The sequence below is a fragment of the Gymnoscopelus braueri genome (genome assembly GCF_963280865.1).
Source record: "Gymnoscopelus braueri genome assembly, chromosome: 10".
Classification (NCBI taxonomy): domain Eukaryota; kingdom Metazoa; phylum Chordata; class Actinopteri; order Myctophiformes; family Myctophidae; genus Gymnoscopelus; species Gymnoscopelus braueri.
In genome coordinates, this window is record NC_137611.1 from 56,547,705 (window position 1) to 56,570,617 (window position 22,913).

At 40.9% G+C, this 22,913-nt stretch overlaps 2 protein-coding genes across 6 annotated transcripts in view; both read right to left on the bottom strand.

The window, feature by feature from the left end:
• hecw1b (HECT, C2 and WW domain containing E3 ubiquitin protein ligase 1b) overlaps window positions 1-4,594 on the bottom strand; it is a 135,905-nt gene extending 131,311 nt beyond the window's left edge. For all 3 annotated transcript variants that reach the window (XM_080440629.1, XM_080440630.1, XM_080440628.1), the window contains exons 1-3: window positions 4,503-4,594; window positions 2,237-2,387; window positions 236-413 (exon numbers count right to left, since the gene is read on the bottom strand). In XM_080440629.1, the coding sequence (XP_080296755.1) occupies window positions 236-413; window positions 2,237-2,353 (295 nt within the window). In that variant the 5' untranslated portion in view covers window positions 2,354-2,387; window positions 4,503-4,594. The remainder of the gene's footprint in view (window positions 1-235; window positions 414-2,236; window positions 2,388-4,502) is intronic.
• Window positions 4,595-15,962: 11,368 nt separating this feature from the next.
• On the bottom strand, window positions 15,963-22,605 carry coa1 (cytochrome C oxidase assembly factor 1). Of its 3 annotated transcripts, none has more exons than XM_080440079.1 (5): window positions 22,557-22,605; window positions 21,254-21,352; window positions 18,984-19,135; window positions 17,114-17,190; window positions 15,963-16,596 (listed from the first exon to the last, which is right to left on the bottom strand). In XM_080440079.1, the coding sequence occupies exons 2-5, from the start codon at window positions 21,345-21,347 to the stop codon at window positions 16,470-16,472; spliced, it is 450 nt and encodes a 149-aa protein (XP_080296205.1). In that variant the 5' UTR covers window positions 21,348-21,352; window positions 22,557-22,605; the 3' UTR covers window positions 15,963-16,469. The 3 variants fall into 3 exon arrangements, with proteins under 3 accessions (XP_080296205.1, XP_080296206.1, XP_080296207.1); XM_080440080.1 differs by having other exon boundaries at window positions 21,254-21,349; window positions 22,557-22,604; XM_080440081.1 differs by lacking the exons at window positions 21,254-21,352; window positions 22,557-22,605 and adding an exon at window positions 20,928-20,947.
• Between the last annotated feature and the right edge of the window lie 308 nt (window positions 22,606-22,913).

A 22,913-nucleotide genomic window follows, 5' to 3' on the forward strand; every position in this document is an offset into this window, starting at 1 on the left:
AGTTTGTTAAATACTTTTGACGCAGTAATATGGTCTTATTTTATTTATTTATTTTCCATTTTAGAGGTATTAAAAGTACTTGAATTGTCTCTTTAGAAATGTGCCTGTAGTGTATAAACTTACTGTATGTTGGTTTGTCTACTGTTGAATGAGAAAACAATGTTGCACATTAAGCAAATAACATTTGCAAAAATAATCTTTCGGGGACCCCAACCCACAGTTATGTCATTCTCACCAATCAGGTACATGCCGATCCAGTCACCGGCGTCCACTTCCTCCTTGATGTCCCAACTGACGGCGATGTCCTGTGATTGGCCGATGACGTAGTGGGAGGAGCTAGCAGTCAGGGCGGAGCGACAGTGCGAGGTGAGCAGGTCGGTGTCGCTGGTGGAGCGCGGTGCGCGGCCTCGCTCCTGGAAATGCATTGTGGGGAAACGGAAAGGTATTTCCATTTTTCAACCCTTTTTTTTGTCAGCAATACCAACGACTCCGGATGAGCGGTTGAAGATGGATGGATGGACCAATTACCAGTGGTGGAAGAAGTACTCACATTTTTTTTTACTAAGGTACCAATACTACAATGTAGAAATACTCTGTTACAAGTAAAAGTCCTGTATTAAAAATTTCACTTCAGTAAACGGACAAAGGTATTGGCATCCAAATGTACTTAAAGAACCAAAAGTAAAAGTGCTCATTGCACAAGTGTTCACAATTTGTAAAACATCTTTTGAAAATAGCAAAGTGAGCTTGTAGATCTGCTATTTTCAAGTAGCCAAACAATATATAGGGCTGAACTGGTTATAGTATGTTTTGTAATAATAACTACAAAGTAACTAGCAACAAAGTTTTCAAATAATTGTAGTGGAGTAAAAAGTTTAAAAAAATCCCTTTCAGATGTAGTGGAGTAGAAGTAAAAGTATTGAAAACACTCCAGTAAACTAAAAATACCTCAACATTTCACTTAAGTACAGTACTTGAGTGCATGTACTTAGTTACTATCCACCACTGCCAATTACAAAGTAAAAGGCACGTGACTTTATGGGACAAATGTGTCCAAACGGCAAACATCTGACGTGACGGGGGTTCCCTTCCCACTTGACGCCGTCCTGGTCACTTCAGCATATTCCTGGAATGCGGAAGTGCCGTTCTCAAACCCAAGACGTCAAAAGGGTGACAACTCCGCCAAAACGACGGTAACCTCGCGTCACCAGGCTTTCCACCACGGAGGAAAACCTGGTATTCATTCTAAACTGAGCCGTGTTTAGAGCCGGTTTAGAACTGAGCCGGTTTAGAAAAAAACAAAAAAACAATCGTGTTCCGTTGGTGTGTTCCGGTTGGCGTCGCATTGTTTTTGTTCCCCACATAATGCGAATCAATTTGTTGAGTCGTCTCGCTAGTCGCGCTTCGAGTTAGTATAAATGATGGACATACCAAACGATTATTATACCAAAAAAAACTAAACAATTATACCAATTTAAACCAATTTTAAACAAGGGGAATCATTTTGGAGGTGCACGGCACTGGAGGTTCCGGTCGTGTATTCCGGCCGCCTGATGATTTAATGTTATTTCCGTCCAGACCGGATCAGAAACACGAAAACAACGGAGGTGCGGCATCTGAAGCGGACGTGAGCCACGGGAGAAGCTTCAGCCAACTCACCGCCGTTCGAGGTACGTCCCGATAGGGACAGAAACCTAACCGGCGCGGGTACCCCCGAGACGTCAAACGTTAGCCGTTTGGTCAAACCCATCCCAAGCCGCCACCCGCTTGCCGTCTTGGGAGTGAGAATGTGTTGGTTTGGGTCTCTGAGAGACAACACATTTATTTTGTGGGTTTCTTCGTATAATAAAACATACATTAACCACTTCAGCCCTATTTAAACTTTGGCTATTTAAAAAAATTATTTGTATATATTTTACATACATTTGAAAACTTGTGAAATGGGACATTCTGCATAATGGCTACTTTGACATTTGGTACAGTTTTTGGTACTTACTTTAATTTAATTAAAAATGTATTTTTCCAAAATAATTATAAATTAAAACGTAATTGAAACCGCTAACATATTATAGAAGGACCATATCAGTCACCAGAACCAAGGACGTGTATTTTCAATGAATCTATCCCATGGTTAAATGTTACAATAGGTACAGAATGAATATCAAATATCTAAATACTGAATCATGCAACTTAAAAACAGTCTGGGGTGAAACTTTTTTCAAACTACAGTGCTGACCTGTGGGATGCCGTTGTGGAAGTCCAGCCTCTGGAAGTGTTCTGGGTTGAAACTGTGACGATTCACGTCTCTCTTCCCTCGACGGCGTTTCTGAGACGGACGAGAGGGAGACGCCATGGTTGAACCCACCGGCCTGCACTGATGCACTACACTGTGTGGAGAGAGAGAGAGAGAGAGAGAGAGAGAGAGAGAGAGAGAGATAGAGAGAGAGAGAGAGAGAGAGAGAGAGAGAGAGAGAGAGAGAGAGAGAGAAAAGAGAGAGAGAGAGAGAGAGAGAAACAGAGAGAGAGAGAGAGAGAGAGAGAGAGAGAGAGAGAGCGAGAGAAATACAGAAATACAGAAAGACAGAGAGACAGACAGACAGACAGACAGACAGACAGACAGACAGACAGACAGACAGACAGACAGACAGACAGAGATAGATTAATATGATGTTCAATTCTTCAAATAATTTCCATGGAGTTAACAATGTCACACAATGTGAGCTTGTGTCACTCACCTCTTCAGACTCCATGTCACCCCCTAGCACTCACCTCTTCAGACTCCATCTCACCCCCTAGCACTCACCTCTTCAGACTCCATCTCACCCCCTAGCACTCACCTCTTCAGACTCCACCTCACCCCCTAGAATTCACCTCTTCAGACTCCATCTCACCCCCTAGCACTCACCTCTTCAGACTCCACCTCAACCCCCTAGAATTCACCTCTTCAGACTCCATCTCACCCCCTAGCACTCACCTCTTCAGACTCCACCTCACCCGTAGCACTCACCTCTTCAGACTCCATCTCACCCCCTAGCACTCACCTCTTCAGACTCCACCTTGGCCCCTACCACTCACCTCTTCAGACTCCATCTCACCCCCTAGCACTCACCTCTTCAGACTCCACCTCACCCCCTAGCACTCACCTCTTCAGACTCCACCTCACCCCCTAGCACTCACCTCTTCAGACTCTACCTCACCCCCTAGCACTCACCTCTTCAGACTCCACCTCCCCCTAGCACTCACCTCTTCAGACTACACCTCACCCCTTAGCACTCACCTCTTCAGACTCCACCTCACCCCCTAGCACTCACCTCTTCAGACTCCACCTCCCCCTAGCACTCACCTCTTCAGACTCCACCTCACCTCAGATGCTAGGTTCATTGTTTACCTGGGATCCTATGGTTACAATGTACATATTGTTATTTTGATAGTACATTGTTTAGACCAGGGGTCTTCAACATGGGATCCGGGACCCCTAGTGGGTTCTCGGAGATACTGCAGGGGGGCTGCCAAATCTTTGTGTGATATAGAATTTTATCTTTTCATTTTTACATTAACCACTTGAACCCTCCCATCCCTATTCTGGGGGGAACATTAGCCAAAAAATAGCAGATTTACAAGCTCAAAACGTACTGCAACCCGTTGTGAGCTTGTACCTAAAGTTGTCAAATAATTGTAGTGAGTAAAAGTACAATATTTGCCTCTGAGATGTTGTGGAGTAGAAGTAAAAGTACTGAAAATTGGAAATACTCCAGTAAAGTAAAAAAAAAGTACCTCATAACTACTTAAGTACAGTATTTGAGTACATGTACTTATGTTACTTTACACCACTGATTATTAATATTATTAATAATAATAAGGGTAATAATAATAATAATAATAATAATAATAATAATAATAATAATAATTAATTAAATCTCTGAAGACAAATTAACCTTTTTAATCTCTTTCCATCGTTGGTTGTCCTAAATCTCTTCCTCCAACCCGCCCCGAAAGTGATGAACTTATACGGAGTCTCAATTAAAAATAGCACTCAACTCAGTCCAAAACACACAGGCCGATTTACACTTGCTTTGCACGCCATGCCTGCGCGGCAAGAATCGCAGATCTACAAGCTGACGACAGGTCGCAGCGCGACCCCTCTGAGCTTGTAGATCGAGTATGAATCAACACTCATAAGCTCGCCATCCTAGCCTCTATGCAGTACACAACATGCATTTTTTTCCCCACAAACCCTGAAAATAGCCAATCTACAAGCTCACAAGGCCTCGCAACGTGACGCGTTGTGAGCTTGTAAATCTGCTATTTTCAGCACCACCGGCTAGATCTTTTTTGTCTTATTATTCTAAGCCCTTAGAATAAACGCTAGCGCGCGTCGCCATCCTATATCTCCCCACAACAACAACACAGATCTCAGATCTGTAGAACAACCTTTTCATGTTCATCCTGCATGTGAGTTGTCGGATCAAGCATGTCATTTGTAGATCGCGTATTTCTATTACCTGGATCAGAATGCTCCAGGGCCGGTCAATCATGGTCCTTTCAACGGCCGCTTAAGGCGCTCCATAGCCCGGGTCGATCCTCTGATGCGGGAGCTGTGTTCCGTGAGCAACGATAACGGAGCAAAGATAAGACTTCCGGTGGACGATCTCTTCAGAATAAGAGTACCCTCTAGAGCAAAAAGGAGCCATTGAAAAACGGTTAATTTGCACATTAAAACTATAAATTAAGCATTTAAACGACATATTATGTTTCTATACAACACATATTATGTTTCTGAGTAACAAAAAGGGATTTAAAACATTAATAATTTATCTAAATGGATAAATGCTGTTCAAAGGAGTGCATAGCCTATACAAATTGGACACAGGACAGGAGACGGCTCCGCGAGGCAACACTTTGGACATACGCACGCGTTCAGGGAGACCTCCTCTACAACACCACACTCTCCGCTAAGCCGGACGGGGCTCAAATAAAAAGTGGCGGGCCGTCCAGTGAGGTCAGAGGTCAGAAAAGTGCCACTTTCAGACAATAGTGCGAGACGGCTCCACGAGGCAACACTTTGGACATACATTTTTTTTTGGTGCCAAATAGAACGCACAACCCCACACCATAAAAGAATACAGACAAGGCTTTGAATGTTTAAAAAAATACCTTTTAATTACTCATTACTAATAAAACAGTTTCACTGGAAAGGGTTTACAAAGAGGCTTACAGTGTGCTTACAGTGTTTCTCATTAGTGTGGTTGCCCTAACAGGGCAACCAGACTATTGTTCTTGGTAAACTGAAGCACGCAATACTTTGGCACGCTACTCCTCCCACAGTTTATTTTTCCCAATTTAGTGCCATATGTGAAAGTGACCGGTCTCACCGGGAATCGTGTGCTATCATTTTGCTAAGAGATTGGTTACATAGTTTAATTGATATTGATTTATTAGTGCATTAAATTTCCCCATCCACTTTAATGGGAAAATGAAAAAACTCCCATTCAAGTATTTATTTCTCAGAAACCGTAAGGGCTAGAGTTTCAAGATTTGGAGGGGTGGTTCATGATTTAGTCCGAAATTATTAAAAAAAGAATTACACCAGTCGGCCTCATGGTGGCGCTATAACAGCCCACTTTACGTTTTGGCCTATAACTCTTGAACCGGAGGTCGTAAAATAAAAATATTTTTTCCCCTAGATTCCTTGGGTCATGACGCATTTGTGTCAGGATAGATTTTCCGCCATTTTGAATTTTCTTCAAAACACACTTTTAGCTCCTCCTCCCACATATTTTGTCCAAATTTCACAAAAATCGGTACACACAATCTCTAGATCCATGCGATAAACATATCCAAACGGCATTTTGATAGTCCTTACCGTTCGTCCGTAATTGGCTTCCAAAGTTAGTGGGAGGAGCCCGTTTTACAAAAAAGGCCACAAATCACGAACGAAACGTCCAGTCAATCCCAAATTTGAATCACATGTCAAGGGTGGTTTACTCAACAAATCCCCAAAAGCATTTCCACTTTGATCCATAGGGGGCGCCACAAATGCACAAAACGTAACCGTTTGATGCAAAAACATGATTTTTGGGGGGATCACTCCTCTCATATTGAAAAGCAGGTGATCTCAGGAGTGACATGACGATGTCATTGGCCCACTACATTTGTGGGAGGGCCTTATTTATTTTAGTGGGAGGGGCCTATTTCTTCAAATCAAAACGCCATGTATCACGAACACAGGATCCAATCAGCACCAAATTCGAATGGTACGTCACGCGACCACCGACGGTATTCCTCCAAGCATATTCCTCAAGTCCGGGCGGCGGCAACCTGCGACCGGCGACGGCGCAACCACACTTTGCAATTTCCCATAATTGCGACGCGTCTAGTTCACTGTTACACTGTTACTACAGAAGTGCATTTTTTTCAACACTCGAAAGCAAGAGCTGATGGTTCTCATCGATCGTCTTATCACTCAGCCACCCGTTATTCTCCACAGCTGGCTTTGGAATGGATCTCACTTTTATATCCCTTGTCTACTTGTGTTGTTTGCATCCGTCTGTGCATTTATGTTTTTGTTCGACCTGCTGAAAGTTGATTAGTTTCAGACTATTAGTTTTCTCGTATGACACGACAAAGAAACTAGCTGTGGGCGGTATTTTTTGCATCAGCTCAAAGGTATAGCCTGCTGTGTCATTGGATGCATTTGTCATGATATGCCATTGCTGGTCTTTACAGGTGTACAATGACACATATGGTGACTTTGTGCAAAAAATGCACAAATACTGGACACAGCATAATCATTTTGGTGGTACAGACAGTGAACGTTTTGGGAATTTCTGCACCAGATCTTAGCAGGAGAAGTAAAGGCTGTGGGCTGTGAATTCCTTTTTGGTTGATAAGCTTAAGTCCTGCTTACATGTTTCACATTGGTCAAGTTGAGCAGAAAATATTTTTGCAACTGTGTCCATGATGCCTTTTTGTGACACTTCAAGTGGCTGCACTATTAGTTGTGACATCTTCTTTCTAGATGGTATGGCCTGGTCACCACATTGAGTACAAATATAGCGTATATAAGTTGCACTTTTCTGACCTCTGACTTCTGGACGGCCAGCCACTTTTTATTTCACACCTCTACGGCTTAGCGGAGAGCGTGGTGTTGTAGAGGAGGTCTCCCTGAACGTGTGCGTATGTCCAAAGTGTTGCCTCGCTGAGCCGTCTCCTGTCCAGCGTCCACTATTGTCTGAAAGTGGCACTTTTCTGACCTCTGACCTCACTGGACGGCCTGCCACTTTTTATTTCACAACCTTTCCGGCTTAGCGGAGAGTGTGGTGTTGTAGAGGAGGTCTCCCTGAACGCATGCGTATGTCCAAAGTGCTGCCTCGCTGAGCCGTCTCCTGTCCAGTGTCCACTATTGTCTGAAAGTGGCACTTTTCTGACCTCTGACCTCACTGGACGGCCCGCCACTTTTCATTTCACACCTCTCCGGCTTAGCGGAGAGTGTGGTGTTGTAGAGGAGGTCTCCCTGAACGCGTACATATGTCAAAAGTGCTGCCTCGATGAGCCGTCCCCTGTCCAACGTCCAGCCACTGGACGGCCAGCCACTTTTTTTTTATTACAAATTATCTCTCAATGTTCGCCAAAGTTCTGTACTGGTCTGTATCAATTTTCTATCAAGTTCAGGGGCGCTCAGTTATGGAACAGTTAGGCCACATCCACACGGAGACGATTTTAGGTGAAACCGCATACGTTTTTAATCGTTTGCACGTTTCGGCCACACGGAGCCGGCGTTTTGGGTGCCCGAAAACGCACATTTTTGAAACCGGGTCCCAGAGTGAATAAATCTGAAAACGCGTCTCCGTGTGTACAACCAAATACGGCAATACGCATCTTTCCTGAACCGATGACGCTATAGCTCCACCTCTCGCTTAAACCCGCCCCCCCCGTCCCCCCACCCCCCGAAGACGCCACCCTTGCGTCTCCGTGTGTACAACCAAATACGCATCTTTCCTGAAACGATGACGCTATAGCTCCACCTCTCGCTTAACCCGCATGCGCCGAGCACCCCCCCCCCCTGCATGCGTCCCCCCGACCCTGCATGCGCCGCCGCCCCAACAACAAACACCCCGACCCGTCAGCGTTGCGTTTGTACTACTTAACGCGATGGGCTTTTACAGCGCTGCTCCTACACTAGTCCAGGGATGAGCTGTAGGGGGTGCTATGGGGGGTCGGCGACCCCTTAGTTCTGGCGCTGGCTGGGGGCTGGGAGCTCCACATGCACGCGCGAGCACGCACCGTCAGCTGCGGTCTTAACACCTTAAAGTTTAAACAATAGCCTCTCAAGGTTCGCGCCGTCAGCGGCGAGCCGTTCTCAATAGCGTCTACCTGGCTGCTTTGCATAACATTAGGCTACTCGAAAAAAGCCATGGACTTGAATTGAATGTGTTCCTCTCACAATGAGAGACAACAGTCTCTGCACTGCAGAGTGTGAAGGGGATTGCTTAGAAGAGGACCCAGTTCTCTGAGACAAGACAAAGACAAGTTGTCTGATTATTTTAAGTACTTATGTGTGGGTGAGTCTATGTAAAGGGCTTTTATATAAAACTAAAAGGAAAATAAAATAATTAATTAATTGAAACAAAAATAAAAACAACAAATTAACAATGCAACTAAATAATAAGATATAATTACATTAAAAATCACATGTTGAATACAGTATTTCAACTAGCACTGAGCTGATTGGCTATGTGCACATGCGTGCACGTGCGCGTGCACGTGACGTCAGAAAATATAGCCCCCCTAGTTCAAAAATCCACAGCTCATCACTGACTACCACCGTCAGCAACAAGTGGACATGGAGTAAATGTACTTAGTTACTTTCCGCTTAGTTACTTTTTAAAGTATATTCACGTGCATACAAATGAGCCATGCGGTCTTATAAGAATGAAAACAAACGCCTTGCTGTTGGCCATGGATCACATGACGGTCGTCTGTTACGACGATCATGGATGAACTTCAACCTGGTGTTTGCACTTTCTCCATTTATAACCCGTTCATCTACATAAACGTTCATATTTCTAATATAAAGTGCTGACCCCATGGCCACGGATGTTACAATTATGTATGGGCCCACATAAGTACACCTATCTTCCGTATTGTTCAATAAAAATCATTTTAATCCGATTGGTGGCCATTGACTTCGAATTGACTTTCATTTACGCGACCCTACCGGTTGGGAGGAGTATTGCACTCTAATACATTATAACTCTATGAGAAAATGGCTGCCGATCGGATTAAAATGCTTTTTATTGAACAATATGGAAGATACGGGTACTTATACCCACTCGAAGTGAATTTTAACATCCATGGCCATGAGTTAAGCACTTTATATTTGAAATCTGAACGTTTATGTAGATGTACGGGTTGTAAATAGAGAAAGTACAAACACCAGGTTGAATTCAGCCAGGACGCTATAGTGACGACGGTCGCAACCTAGCTGATGCGCAGCATCTCGACTATAGTCGACCAGTGGGTCAAATTCATTTGGGTGGAAGAAGTACTCGGATATTTTACTTAAGTAAAAGTAGCAATACCACAATATAAAAATACTCTGTTACAAGTAAAAGGCCTGTGCTCAAAATGTTACTTGAGTTCAATCAAAGTAAAAGTACAAAAGTATTGGCATCAAAATATACTTAAAGTACTGAAATGTTTGAAAATAGCTGATCTACAAGCTCACAATGCGTCGCGATGCGCGTTGTGAGCTTGTAGATCGGCTATTTTTAAATAGTCTATCTATGTAAAATAGGGCAAATAAATAAATATAAATGTTTTATAATGTCATGATTATATCTGCAAAGTCACTAGTATTAACTAAAGCGTTCAAATAATTGTAGTGGAGTAAAAGTACAATATTTTCCTCTGAGATGTAGTGGAGTAGTAAAAGTATTGAACATTGGAAATACTCGAGTAAAGTGAAAAATACCTCAATTGTACTTAAGTACAGTACTTGAGTAAATGTACTTAGTTACTTTCCTCCACAGCACCACCCACAGGCCAGGCATATATACTACAGCGTTTTCAGTTTGTGGTGTTTTCATTGGTTTTGTGTGGACACACACATTTCTTGAGACGATTCCGTGTGTACGGTAAACTTTTTGAAAACGACTCTGTGACATTTTTTAAAACGTCTCCGTGTGGATGTGGCCTAATTATACTGTGTATCCATGCTGTATGTATGTCCTTAAATAATATACGTTTTACATTTTTCTGATTACATTCTTATTTGTATTGTATTTTAGTTTTTAAATAGGTGAGATCAACTTTATAAACCTTATACATTTTTTTTTATCTTACCCATCTACTATTATTATTTGTAGCATATTTTGTTGTTGCTTTTATCATTGTTCTTTTGCTCCTGCAAATAAACAATATTGTATCATAATAATTTTCAAAAAAAATAATACATCTAATACATCTAACATCTTATACAAATGAACACAATATCCAGTTAAAGTGCAAAACAGGATCAGAAACTGTGCACATTTAATGGGGATCAATAGCCAATTTAAATCTGGAACAACCTCACTTAGAAGTGCTAGAGTACATTGGTTCTAAAAGTGGGGTCCGGGGACCCCCAGGGGTCCTTGGGGTGGTTCCAGGGGGTCCCCAGCAAAAGTAGTTAACCACTTTATCCATTTATAAGTTGGCTAATCAAAAATAGCAGATATACAAGCTCACAGCGCGCCACTTTGTGCCGTGCTGCAAGCTTGTAGATCTGCTATTTTTTGACATTTTTGAAAAATCGTGAAATTCTTTTGAACATTTTGCATTTGCAACACAAATCTTCTCTTTTGGGGGTCCCTGGCACAAAATATTTTCAGATGGGGGTCCGTGGACAAATATATATCAATTTGGGGGTCCTTGACATGAAAAGGTGAGAACCACTGCTCTAGTATAAGCCATTTAAAAAACATTAAATGCGATGATCTTACTTTGAAGGCAACCGGAAAACGTATTGTTGCTAGCTCAAAAACCGGATGTCCTATCGTTGCTCACGGAACGGAGCTTGATCATAGAGGTATAATATAACGAGCTTGATGCGGGCAGCGGGATCGTCGTTGTCCCGCATCCTGTCGCGGTACGTGGTCCCGTCGCAAGGTTCCGAACCCTTCCCCTCCTCTGGTTCCGCTTCCGATGTAAAAAAAAAAAAAAAAAAACTCCAGCCTCGATCGGTTTCAAGCGAGGATGCGAAGCGGGTTTGTTTCGGCGTTGCCAGATTTTGCGAGAGAAACAAGCAACCAGGTCTTTGAAAACAAGCCCAAAAGAAGTAACTATTATATGCCACATGAGCACTTTTTTCACTATTTTTTTATATAAAAATAACCGGTCTACAAGGAGCCTGTGTTTTCCCCAAAAATCTTGGAGGAAAAAATATATATGAATATTTTTGGAAACATTTTAACACAAAATGGCACAAAATGTAGATGGGGGTCCGCAGACAAATACATATTAATTTGGGGTTGTTGACATGAAAATGTTTGAGAACCACTGGTTTAAACAACATTTAGGAAACAAGAAGCAACTACACTTTAGAAACAAGCCCCAAAAAACTCCATCCCACAACTACCAATATTTACAAGCAACTTGACAGAAAAACAAGCCCAAAGTCGCTTATAATAAGCAGACATGGCAACGCTGGTTTGTTTGCTGCAGAGCCATAAAGAGAGTTGTGACACTAGCGTCGACTCCCATTGTAAGAATGGAATGCGGAAGTGTTCTGTCTCAATGAGATAGTTCCAATGTTTGGAACTATAGCCCATAGACCATATTCACACGGCGGCCATGTTTCTATGAAGTCAATGAAAGTAGCCACCCCGGGTGGCGAAACTTTCAATGTTAAATTCCAATATGGCCGCCGTGTGAATATGGTCTATGGGAGCCCGCTTTGCGGCGAGATCATAGCGTGTCGTTACTCTCTTTTCTACACTCTGGTTTGCTGCTGATGCTGCTGCCACCCGGTTACACACAAAATCGTTAGTCTATCGAATTATGTTCCCCGTGTCCGAGAAGTCAGTGCCCGTCAGTGGTGTGAAAAGTACTTTCTTTTTATTACTTAAGTAAAAGTATCAATACTGCAATGTAGAAACCCTTACTTCAGTAAAAGTACAAAAGTATCGTGTACTTAAATGCACTTAAAGTTTATATACTTCAAATGTATAACATGTTTAAAAATAGCATTAGGATTCTGGGTCTTTTTAGGACTAATAGTGGGTCACAGGATTCGACGGGTCACGTATATCGGTGTGACTGATAAAGGGGTTAAAATGATTGTGACACTTTATTAACTAATTTTGCTGGGGACCCCTGGTATCCCCCAAGGACCCCTGGGGGTCCCCAGACCCCACTTTGAGAACCAATGCTGTAGCCTACTTGCCAGAACACTTTTGAGTATTTCCCATTTTCAATACTTTTACTTCTATTCCACTACATCTCAGAGGCAAATATTGTACTTTTACTCCACTAATAATTTAAAAACCTTAATTACTAGTAACTTTGTAGATTTTGATTATTATTACAATACATACATTAACCACTTCAGCCCTACAGCCTATATATATCGGCCATTTGAAAATAGCAGATCTACAAGCTCACAATGCGTCGCGCATTGTGAGTTTGTAGATCTGCTATTTAAAAAAAAGTTTTATCCATTATGACATTGTGAAATGGGACATTCTGCATAATGAGTACTTTCTACTTTTGGTGCTTTAAGTACATTTTGATACTAATACTTTTGTACTTTTACTCAAGTACATTTTGAATTCCCGACTTTTACTTAACAAAGTATTTCTACATTGCACTATTGATACTTTTACAAAAAAAAAAATTACACTTTTTCCACCCCTGCCTACACATCTACTATATCAATATGCAAACAGCTAAATATCGTATCGTTTGCCTTTTGTATCGTATTGAATCGTTTTGCAATGCAAATAATCGTATCGAATCGTTTTGCAATGCAAATAATCAATTTTATCAATACTAAGTACTTTTAAGAAGACAAAAGAGAAAGAGGGGTTTATATCCAGTATCCAGGTATTTATTTTTCTCACAGAATCTTTGAGTAAATAAATAGTTACTATATCGATTTTAAATCATTGAATCGAATCGTATCGTTCTAAATTAACCTGTCCTGTATCGTTCATGTATCGTATCGACTAAATCACTGAATCGAAACGTATCGTATCGTTCTAAATTAACCTGTATCGTTCATGTATCGTATCGATACATGAACGATATCGATATATTCGTTACCTAAAGCAGCAAACCCTAAAATATATATATATATATATATATACACTGCCTATATATATATATATATATACACTGCCTATATATATATATATATATGTTACAGGGAGATTTGAGAACCAGGGAGATTGAAGAAAGCGTGCTCGTTTTTACCACCCAACGAGCAATTCTGTAGAAAAAGCACTAGAGGGAGCCACGAGCCAGGCTTTCCAACTAAAGTGCACACACATATATGGCCGCAACCACACACACACACACACACGCGCATGCACACGCGCGCGCTCATGCTTTCAATTTAGAAACAACACTAGAGGGAGCCACGAGCCAGGCGTCCCAACTAAAGTGCACACACACACACACACACACACACACACACACACACACGCAAGCCGGGATTTTTTCTTCAATTTGGTTTATTGAAAGCATGACTGTTAAAATACTTTTGTGTTCTGCCTTTTGTTTTAGTTTCTCCCTGACACGCACGCGCGCGCACGCACTCATGCTTTCAATTTGGTTTATTGAAAGCATGACTGTTAACAAACACACACACACACACACACACACACACACACACACACACACACACACACACACACACACACACACACACACACACACACACACACACACACACACACACACACACACACAGAGATCCATGAAAAGAACTATTCTGTCCCTATCGGTTCACAACTCGGACGGGAAACCCGCTGATTCGACTCAGCAGAGCATCGGCCGGTCAGCACGGGCACTCGCGCCTGGAGGCGCGAGGGCGCGCCTCCTCGGCCTCAAGCTCTGCTGAGTCGGCGTGCCTCCGTCATGGACAATAACTATTATCACGTGTGCGTGTGAACACATGTTCAGCGTTCCCCTAGCGTAGCTTCCTGGTTGCTACGTGGGGGGGAACAACAAAAGACAGGTCCGCGTCGCATCAAAGCCCCGCCCCGTGCCTAAAAACGAGCGCTCTGTCTTCAATCTCCCTGGTTCTTCAATCTCCCTGTGACACATATACATATACATATATATATATATATATATATATACACACACACACACACACGCATCTAATTGTTCACGGTGACCATTATATATTCTTTTTAGGATTTGTTCTACCCAATTTAGTCCTTATGCCAATTAGTAGGGGATCCCTGCTTCATCTCTCTCTCAGCTAAGGGGTCCTTGGTCTGAGAAACGTTGAAGACCCCTGGTCTAAAAGAAATGAAAACGCTAAAAGAAACGCCCAGAATCCAAAAACATGCATGAAGACAGTAAATGAAAAACGCAACATCACAACCCAACAAAATTAACATGATAATGCATAATACTATCAGTGGTGGGAAAAGTACTGAAATGTTTTACTTAAGTAAAAGTATCAATACTGCAATGTAGAAGTACTCTGTTACAAGTAAAAGTCCGTAATTCAAAATGTACTTAAGTGAAAGTACAAAAGTATTGGTATAAAAAAATATTTAAAGTACCAAAAGTAAAAGTACTAAAATGTTTGAAAATAGCAGATCTACAAGTTTACAACGCGTCGCAATGTGAGCTTAGGGAGCGGCCATAGCTGAGTGGTTAGTGAGCCCGCCTAGGGAGCCAGAGGTCCTGGTTGCCCCAGGTACGATTCCAGACCACGCCAGCATATGTGTCGATGAAATGAAATTTGTCCCCGAGCAGGACTCTTAACCCCTAATTGCTCACAGGCCCTCATTGGAAACAAGCCCGCAAGGACTTTCATGAACATCCTGTTAAAAGGAATTATCCTTATGTAGATCTGCTATTTTCAAATAGCCTAGGTAAAAAATAGGGCTAAAGTGGTTAATGGTTAAAAATAAAATGTTTTTAAACACCAAGATGTCATTTGTTTTCCATCTGCAAGCGTCAGATAAATTAAAAAAAATCTAAATTATGTTTCTCCTAGTTAAAGACAGCAAAAAATCATAAAAGAATAAATAAATAGTGCAAAAATATATATATACTGTAGCAATCTAAATAAATAAATCCTAAAAAGAATTCATGTCATAAAATACAAGCATAACCAGATAAAAAAAGTATAAAAACTGCATGAAATTCATCTATAGAGTTCATCTCATCCAATGCATAGGAATGCATACCTCCCAAGTTCATACTATCTAGGGAGACTGGAGTTCAAAAGTATGATTGCCTGGAGAACACAGTCAGACTTCATACAAATCTTGTATGAAGGGTCCCTAGCACAACGTATTTTCAGATGGGTGGTCTGGGGCCAAACACATTAATTTGGGGGTCCTTTATATGTTTTTCTTTTTTAGAAACATTGCTATAAAACAGTGGTTCTCAACCTTTTCAGGCCACGACCCCCAAAATAATCATATTTGAACTAGGGACCCCCCACCCTGACAAGCACTTGAGTTGAGGCATTATTTAGTTTATCTCTGTACCACAGATAAATATTGTGAAAATAGCAGATCTACAAGCTCACAACTCCTCGCGTTGCAAGGCGCTATGTTGTATATCTGCTATATATATATATTTTTTGCGATTCCTATTATTTGACAATTTGGCCAATGTTTGGCCAGTTCTTTTTAGTATAGTTTGTTGGTTACTTTTCATCATGTGGGGACCCCCTGGCGGTCCCGTCCCACAGATTGAGAACGACTGCTATACAAATATGAGGGACACAATAATCCAATGAATAATCACATAATTTATTAACACAATAAGGAAGTTATGGCCGTTTGGTTTCTGTCAGGTGGAAATCTTGTGTGTCCAAAACTGTTACTTTTCAGGAATTGAAAAAAAAAAGACAACCTGTGTTCCAATGGATCGAAGGTAGTTATTTATAGTCACAAGCCAGTCGTTGGTGGTTGTCAAAGTGAGGTCCGGGGGGTCCCCAGTCAAATTTGTTAAAGGACGACTTCATCCACTTTCAACTTTGTATAATTGGTCCTCACTAATGCTCAGGATTATGGTACAATTTTTTCCCTACTCGGTCTGTGTCTCAGAGGAGAGCTGTGGACAGTTCAGAAACCTGCCTACCAGTGACATCATCGATGGGGAATCCAAGCTAATAGAGATTGCAGGCCATAGTTCTCGCTTTAATAACAAAGATTTAAATCTTGTTTGAAAAAAAAAAAACCTGCCTAACGTTAGGTCGAAAATGCGTAAAGTCGGCCTTTGATGCATCAAAATAACTAACGCCAGCTGTGTGCATCATGCTCTGAGGGTTCTGTTGATGATGTTATCGTGTCACGCGATGATGTCATTAGATCGACGGTCTGTCCCTCTCTGAGCTTCAAGACCGCCAGCTTCACACTCCACCTGGGGGTGGGGGGGGAGAGAGAGAGAGAGAGAGAGAGGGAAACGGGGAGATGGAGAGATAGACAGAGAGAGAGATAGACAGAGAGAGAGACAGACAGACAGACAGAGAGAGGGAGAGATTTAAATGTGATCTCCTTACTTAGTTCCGTCACAATCATGATGACATTTTACTTGACGATTAATTGTCATACAAATAACTGAGTAACGATTGAATTGTGTTTTTGGCTTTGACCATTGGAACAGATAGGCTACACTATATCACAAAGAATATAAGAGAGTGCCCTCACCTGTTGGTTTTAGAGTCTCTAGTTGAATAGAATAGAATAGAATAGAATAGAATTGAATATAATGTACTAACCTGTTTGAGAGTATCTAGTTGAATAGAATAGAATAGAATGTACTAACCTGTTTGAGATTAGAGTCTCTAGTTACAGTAAAACAGATAAAAATCGGATATCGGCAAAAAAAACAATATTGGACACATCCCTATCTCTATAGTTGAATAGAATATACTAACCTGTTGGTATTAGAGTCTCTGGTTGAAGCAGTATAAATATAACCTCCATTCTTACTTCCTGTGACTGGGATTTTTATCTGCAACACAAAACAACCATCATCATATCATAATAATCCATACTACACTTTATAAGATACCTATACCTTCACTGCAACATATGCACTGTTCATTTACCTCAGAATAGTGTATTGATGGAACCCAAATTGATTATTATATTGGTTATATTTGTACACTGTTCTGAGCTAAATCAACAGAGGGTTGTACTGTGTTCAGATACAAAATGATTGCATCATTTCTTCTCCCAAAGAGATCGTAATGGCAGCCAACTGGACACACACTTTATCAGATGGAACACACAGTGTATAAAAGCTGCAGTTTGGAACTTATTTGAATGAATAAAAGGCTAGTTTAAAGGCATGCTGTCGTAACATCGTTTTCAATTAAAGGTAGTATAAGTGATATGTTTTTGGTTAAAACGTTTTTGTATTTATCTCTTTGTTAAAAGGTTAAAGCTCTCTATTGTGATAATCATTGCTGTAGAGTGTGTGTTCAGTAACAGTGCTAAATAGCTCTATGTTGTGATAGTAATCATTACTATAGTGTTTTTTTCAGTAACAGGTCTCTCCAGCTCTTGAGCAAACAGGAAATACATTTTAAGGTGGGTTGCCAATTTCAGCCAATCAAGAGAGAGTACCCATTTATGTTAAAATGCACTCACTTCTTTGTGTCATCACTTCCAATTTAACTTGTTTAGACTGTATACTGTATCCTTTATGAGTTCTCTCTCCTGATGGGAAAAAACTGGTATCCCATTCTGAAAATATATTTTCTGTTCACTAAAGAGCTGGAGAGACAGGGAGACTCCTGAACAAACACTCTATAGTAATGATTACTATCACGATATAGAGCTATTTAACACTGTTACTGAACAAACACTCTAATAATCAGATCCGTAGACCGACCCGTCACCCGTGATTATTTCAAAATACGAACTAGACCCGCCCGTCAAATAATGGACCCGTTGTCCACCCGTATACCCGTGATTACACGCAGAGTAATATGTAAATAGCCTACAGACAGTCACTCAATTTAAATGAAATGTGTTGAAAAAGATAGCAGCCTTCAACAACAGCGCTACATTCAGTGGTCAGGTTCGTTCAGAAATCAAGTGAAGAACAGAGGAGCGAGCTTTAGCCCCTCGCTCGAATGTGCATATACGCAGTACGCATGTGTCGTTTACATTGTCAGATGGTTTTAATTTGAAGGTGTACAGAATTTGAACAGGATGTTCAATGTGTTTTTGTGAGTTAAGATAACTGACCGGCGTGCTCCATGCCGTTGTGCTGTGTTAAGTTACACAAGTGAGTTTGGGCGGAAACAGTGCTCTCTGACTTTCACCATAACATGTTACCCACCCACCGTTTTCACCCGTCAAACGCGGGTACTCGTCGGGTATCCAAGGGTACCCCGCCCGTTGCAGGACTCTGCTCTATAGCAATGATTACTATGACGATATAGAACTATTTAACACTGTTACTGAACACACACTCTATAGCAATGATTACTATCACGATATAGAGATATTTAACACTTTTACTGAACAAACACTCTATAGCAATGATTACTAACACTATATCGCGACACTTATTTTAAATGAGCTGGTAGATCTGCTACTTTTGCTGTTTTTGAATTTGAATACTGAAAAGTAACAGTTTTGGACATATGCGGTTTCCACCCGACAGAGACTATATATGTGTGTGTGTGGGTGTGGGTGTGTGTGTGTGTGTGTGTGTGTGTGTGTGTGTGTGTGTGTGTGTGTGTGTGTGTGTGTGTGTGTGTGTGTGTGTGTGTGTGTGTGTGTGTGGGGTACCTGGGCAGTATGGGGGTCCACCCGGTTGCTTCTGTCTGTAAGGTGGATGTTGTGCACTTTTAGAGGCGGGGCTCCCAGGCTTTCCATGGCAACGGGACACGCCTCCAGCTGTTCCACAGCCAATCGGTGGTAATCCGACTTACTGAAGTTCTCTGATTGGACAGACGAAAGTGCAAGAACAGGGAGGAGAATAATGACCAAACTTCAGAACTTTAGTCGCACGATGGCAAAATAGCAGATCTACAAGCTCACAACGCAAGCTATGGGTATCACAATCTGTATCGGGAAGGAAAAAATGGTATCGGTAAAGTTTTCCATAACATTCACACAGAGCTAAGCCTGTCACAATATATATTATTACGCCATCTTATATTAACCCATTTAAACCGGGAAAGCATCTGTGTCATTTTAGATTTTAGTATAGCACATATACAAGCTCATAGTGTGTCACTTCGTACCACGATATGAGCTTGCAAATCTTTGAATATATATATTTTTTTCATTCAACATTTTTAACTCAAATCTTTGCTTCTAGGGGTCCCTGGAACAACATATTTTGAGATGGGGGTCCGCGGCCAAATACATATAATTTTGGGTGGTCCTTCACATGAAAAAGTTTGAGCACCACTGATATAGCAAAAATTTTTGTTTTTCAGAAAATTGTTAGGATTTAGAAGACATGTTTAGAATCGGCCTCAGGTCTTAATGAGTTTTAAAATTGTCCATCATTGTATAATCGTACCACTGTACTATTAGCAAACTGATAGTAAAGTATTCAATCAATGTCAGACACAAACAGAAACCGTCGCCTAACAATGCAGATTGGTGCATGTGACGGGGGCTCTGTTTTATTTGATTTGACTCAACACTTTACAGATCAGCAGGTCACACAACGTTTGTCCATGTTTTATTATTAACCCATTAAAACCTGAAGCCGATTCTACAAATGTCTTTTATGTCTTCTAAATCCCAACAGTTTTCTGAAAAACATATGTTTCTATATCAGTGGTAAATCAGTGGTGCTCAAACCTTTTCATGTCAAGGACCCCCAAAATTGTATCTGGCCACTGACCCCCATCTCAAAATATTTTTGTTCCAGGGACCCCCAGAAGCAAAGATTTGAGTTAAAGTTTTCCAGACTTTTACCTGTAACAGAGTACTTCTACATTGCAGTATTGATACTTTGACTTAAAGAGATATTTCACTTTAAAAAAAACTTTGGGTCATTTTATCATCTACTCAGGCTTTTGTGACAGACAGTTTTTAAGTTGCTTGATTCAGTATTTAGATATTTGATATTCACTTTATCGGACACGCCCCTTTCCTATACAAATCCATTATAACTTCAAACTCCATTATTACATTATAACTTCAACATTTTTGATTGTTAGATTCATCAAAAACACCCGTCCTTGGTTCTGGTGACTCACCCTGCCCTCCTAATACGTGAGGGGGCCGTGTTTTTTTATTTTATTTTTTCATACAATAAAAAAAAAGAAAAAAAAAAAAGAAAAAAGTAATCGAAAAAACACAGCCCCTCACGTATTAGGAGGGCAGGGTGAGTCACCAGAACCAAGAACGGGTGTTTTTGATTAATCTAACTTGTTAAGTTTGAAGTTATAATGGGTTTGTATTAGGAAGGGGGCGTGTCTGATAAATCAAATATCTAAATACTGAATCAAGCAACTTAAAAACGGTCTGGGGGGCTCACAAAAGCCTGAGTAGACGATAAAATGACCCAACGTTTTTTTGTGAAAGTGAAAGTGAAATATCCCTTTAAGTAAAACACATTTGAGTACTTTTTCCACCACTGGGAATAACACTACCTCAGCCAGCCCAGAACGTGTGTACTGTACTCACTCTGTATGAGGTAATACATGGTTCCATGTGTATTGTACTCACTCTGTATGAGGTAATACATGGTTCCATGTGTACTGTACTCACTCTGTATGAGGTAATACATGGTTCCCTGTGTACTGTACTCACTGACACTCTATATGAGGTAATACATGGTTCCCTGTGTACTGTACTCACTCTATGAGGTAATACATGGTTCCCTGTGTACTGTACTCACTCTATATGAGGTAATACATGGTTCTGTGTACTGTACTCACTCTGTATGAGGTAATACATGGTTCTGTGTATTACTCACTCTGTATGAGGTAATACATGGTTCTGTGTACTGTACTCACTCTGTATGAGGTAATACATGGTTCAGTGTATTACTCACTCTGTATGAGGTAATACATGGTTCTGTGTACTGTACTCACTCTGTATGAGGTAATACATGGTTCCCACACCTCCGCCCGTCAGGATGGTGGTGAAGATGGCTAACTGTTGTAGTTTACTGGTAGACACCCACATCACTGCTGGAACGCACGCACACACGCACGCACGCACGCACACACACATACACACGCACACACTTTAACCCAGGGGGTCTTTTTACATCAACGACTCGAACCCTCGCATCCCTACTCTGAGGAGAACGTTAGCCAAGCTCACGACGCCGCGGTGAGCTTGTAGATCTGCTATTTTTGACAAAGAGGTAGAAAGAAAAACAAGAGTAGACCAAGTACAGAGCCAAAGGTCAAGTTCAAAGTGTTTAAGTGGTTAAATGTCTTACAATATTAACATGAATCCAACATAATAGAAATTATAATAATAAAATAATAATAATTTACATATGAAATAATAATCATAGTTAGTGTCTGTCAAACAAGTCTATGCAGCTATCTATGACATCTATGAAAAAGTTTAATCTGCAACACAATTTTATTAAATATATTGTGGGGGGGCCCTGCTTCATCTCTCCCTGAGCTAAGCGGTCCTTGGCCTATAAGACTTTGAAGACCCCCCTAAACCTGAGAGAGAGAGAGAGAGAGAGAGAGAGAGAGAGAGAGAGAGAGAGAGAGAGAGAACGTCCTCCACCACTTATATTGACACATCGGCTCTGTAGATTATTTAGAAATTATTTTTTGTGACGTGTTGCGAACGTGTAGATCTGCTATTTTCAAAAGTCATGATTTTTTTGGGGGAAAATGTGGATACAAAATTAAAACTTTTAATAACACAGATCTTTTATAGGGGTCCCCCAAAATATTATCACATTGGGGTCCACAGCGCATGAATTTGGGGGTCCTCGATATATAAAGGTTTGAGAATCACTGATCTTTAAATAAATTGATTCAACGTGGACATTTGAAAGTCACTGTGTTGGGGGGGGGGGGGGGGGGGGCAAAATGTGTTAATATAGCATCAGAATAATTTCAACCACTTTAACCGTTTGTACTTTGGGTATTCACAAATACAGTAGTAGCAGTAGATCTGCTATTTTTTTAAAATAGTGAAACTTTGTGCAAGTCTTTGAATATACATATATTTTTAAAGCGAACTTTTGTAACTCAAATCTTTGCTTCATATTGTTATATGGGGGTCCGCGGCCAAATACACATCATTTTGGGGGTCCTTGATATGAAAACTTTTGAGAGCCACTGATCTAAACATGTCACATGCATATAAACTGGGAATGAAACATTCAATAAATAAATAAATACATTTAACCTCTTTTACCTTCCTATCCGATGGAGGTTTACCATAGAGGTTTACACGGAGTCCCGTCGCATCTTGATGACGTCGCCAGGCGCGTCAAAAGATACAAGCGGGAACAATGGAAGTAGGAACTTCCGGCCTTCAAAATAAAAGGCATGAATACTCAACGATTGATTGATTGATTGATTGATTGATTGATTGATTGATTGATTGATTGATTGATTGATTGAATGAATGAATGAATGAATGAATGAATGAATGAATGAATGAATGAATGAAGGAAGACGATTGATTGATTTATAAGCAGTTTGCAAAAAAGGTAAGTATAGGCCTACAGCTCAATACATGGTCTGCTAAGAGGATTATACCCAAGAAAGC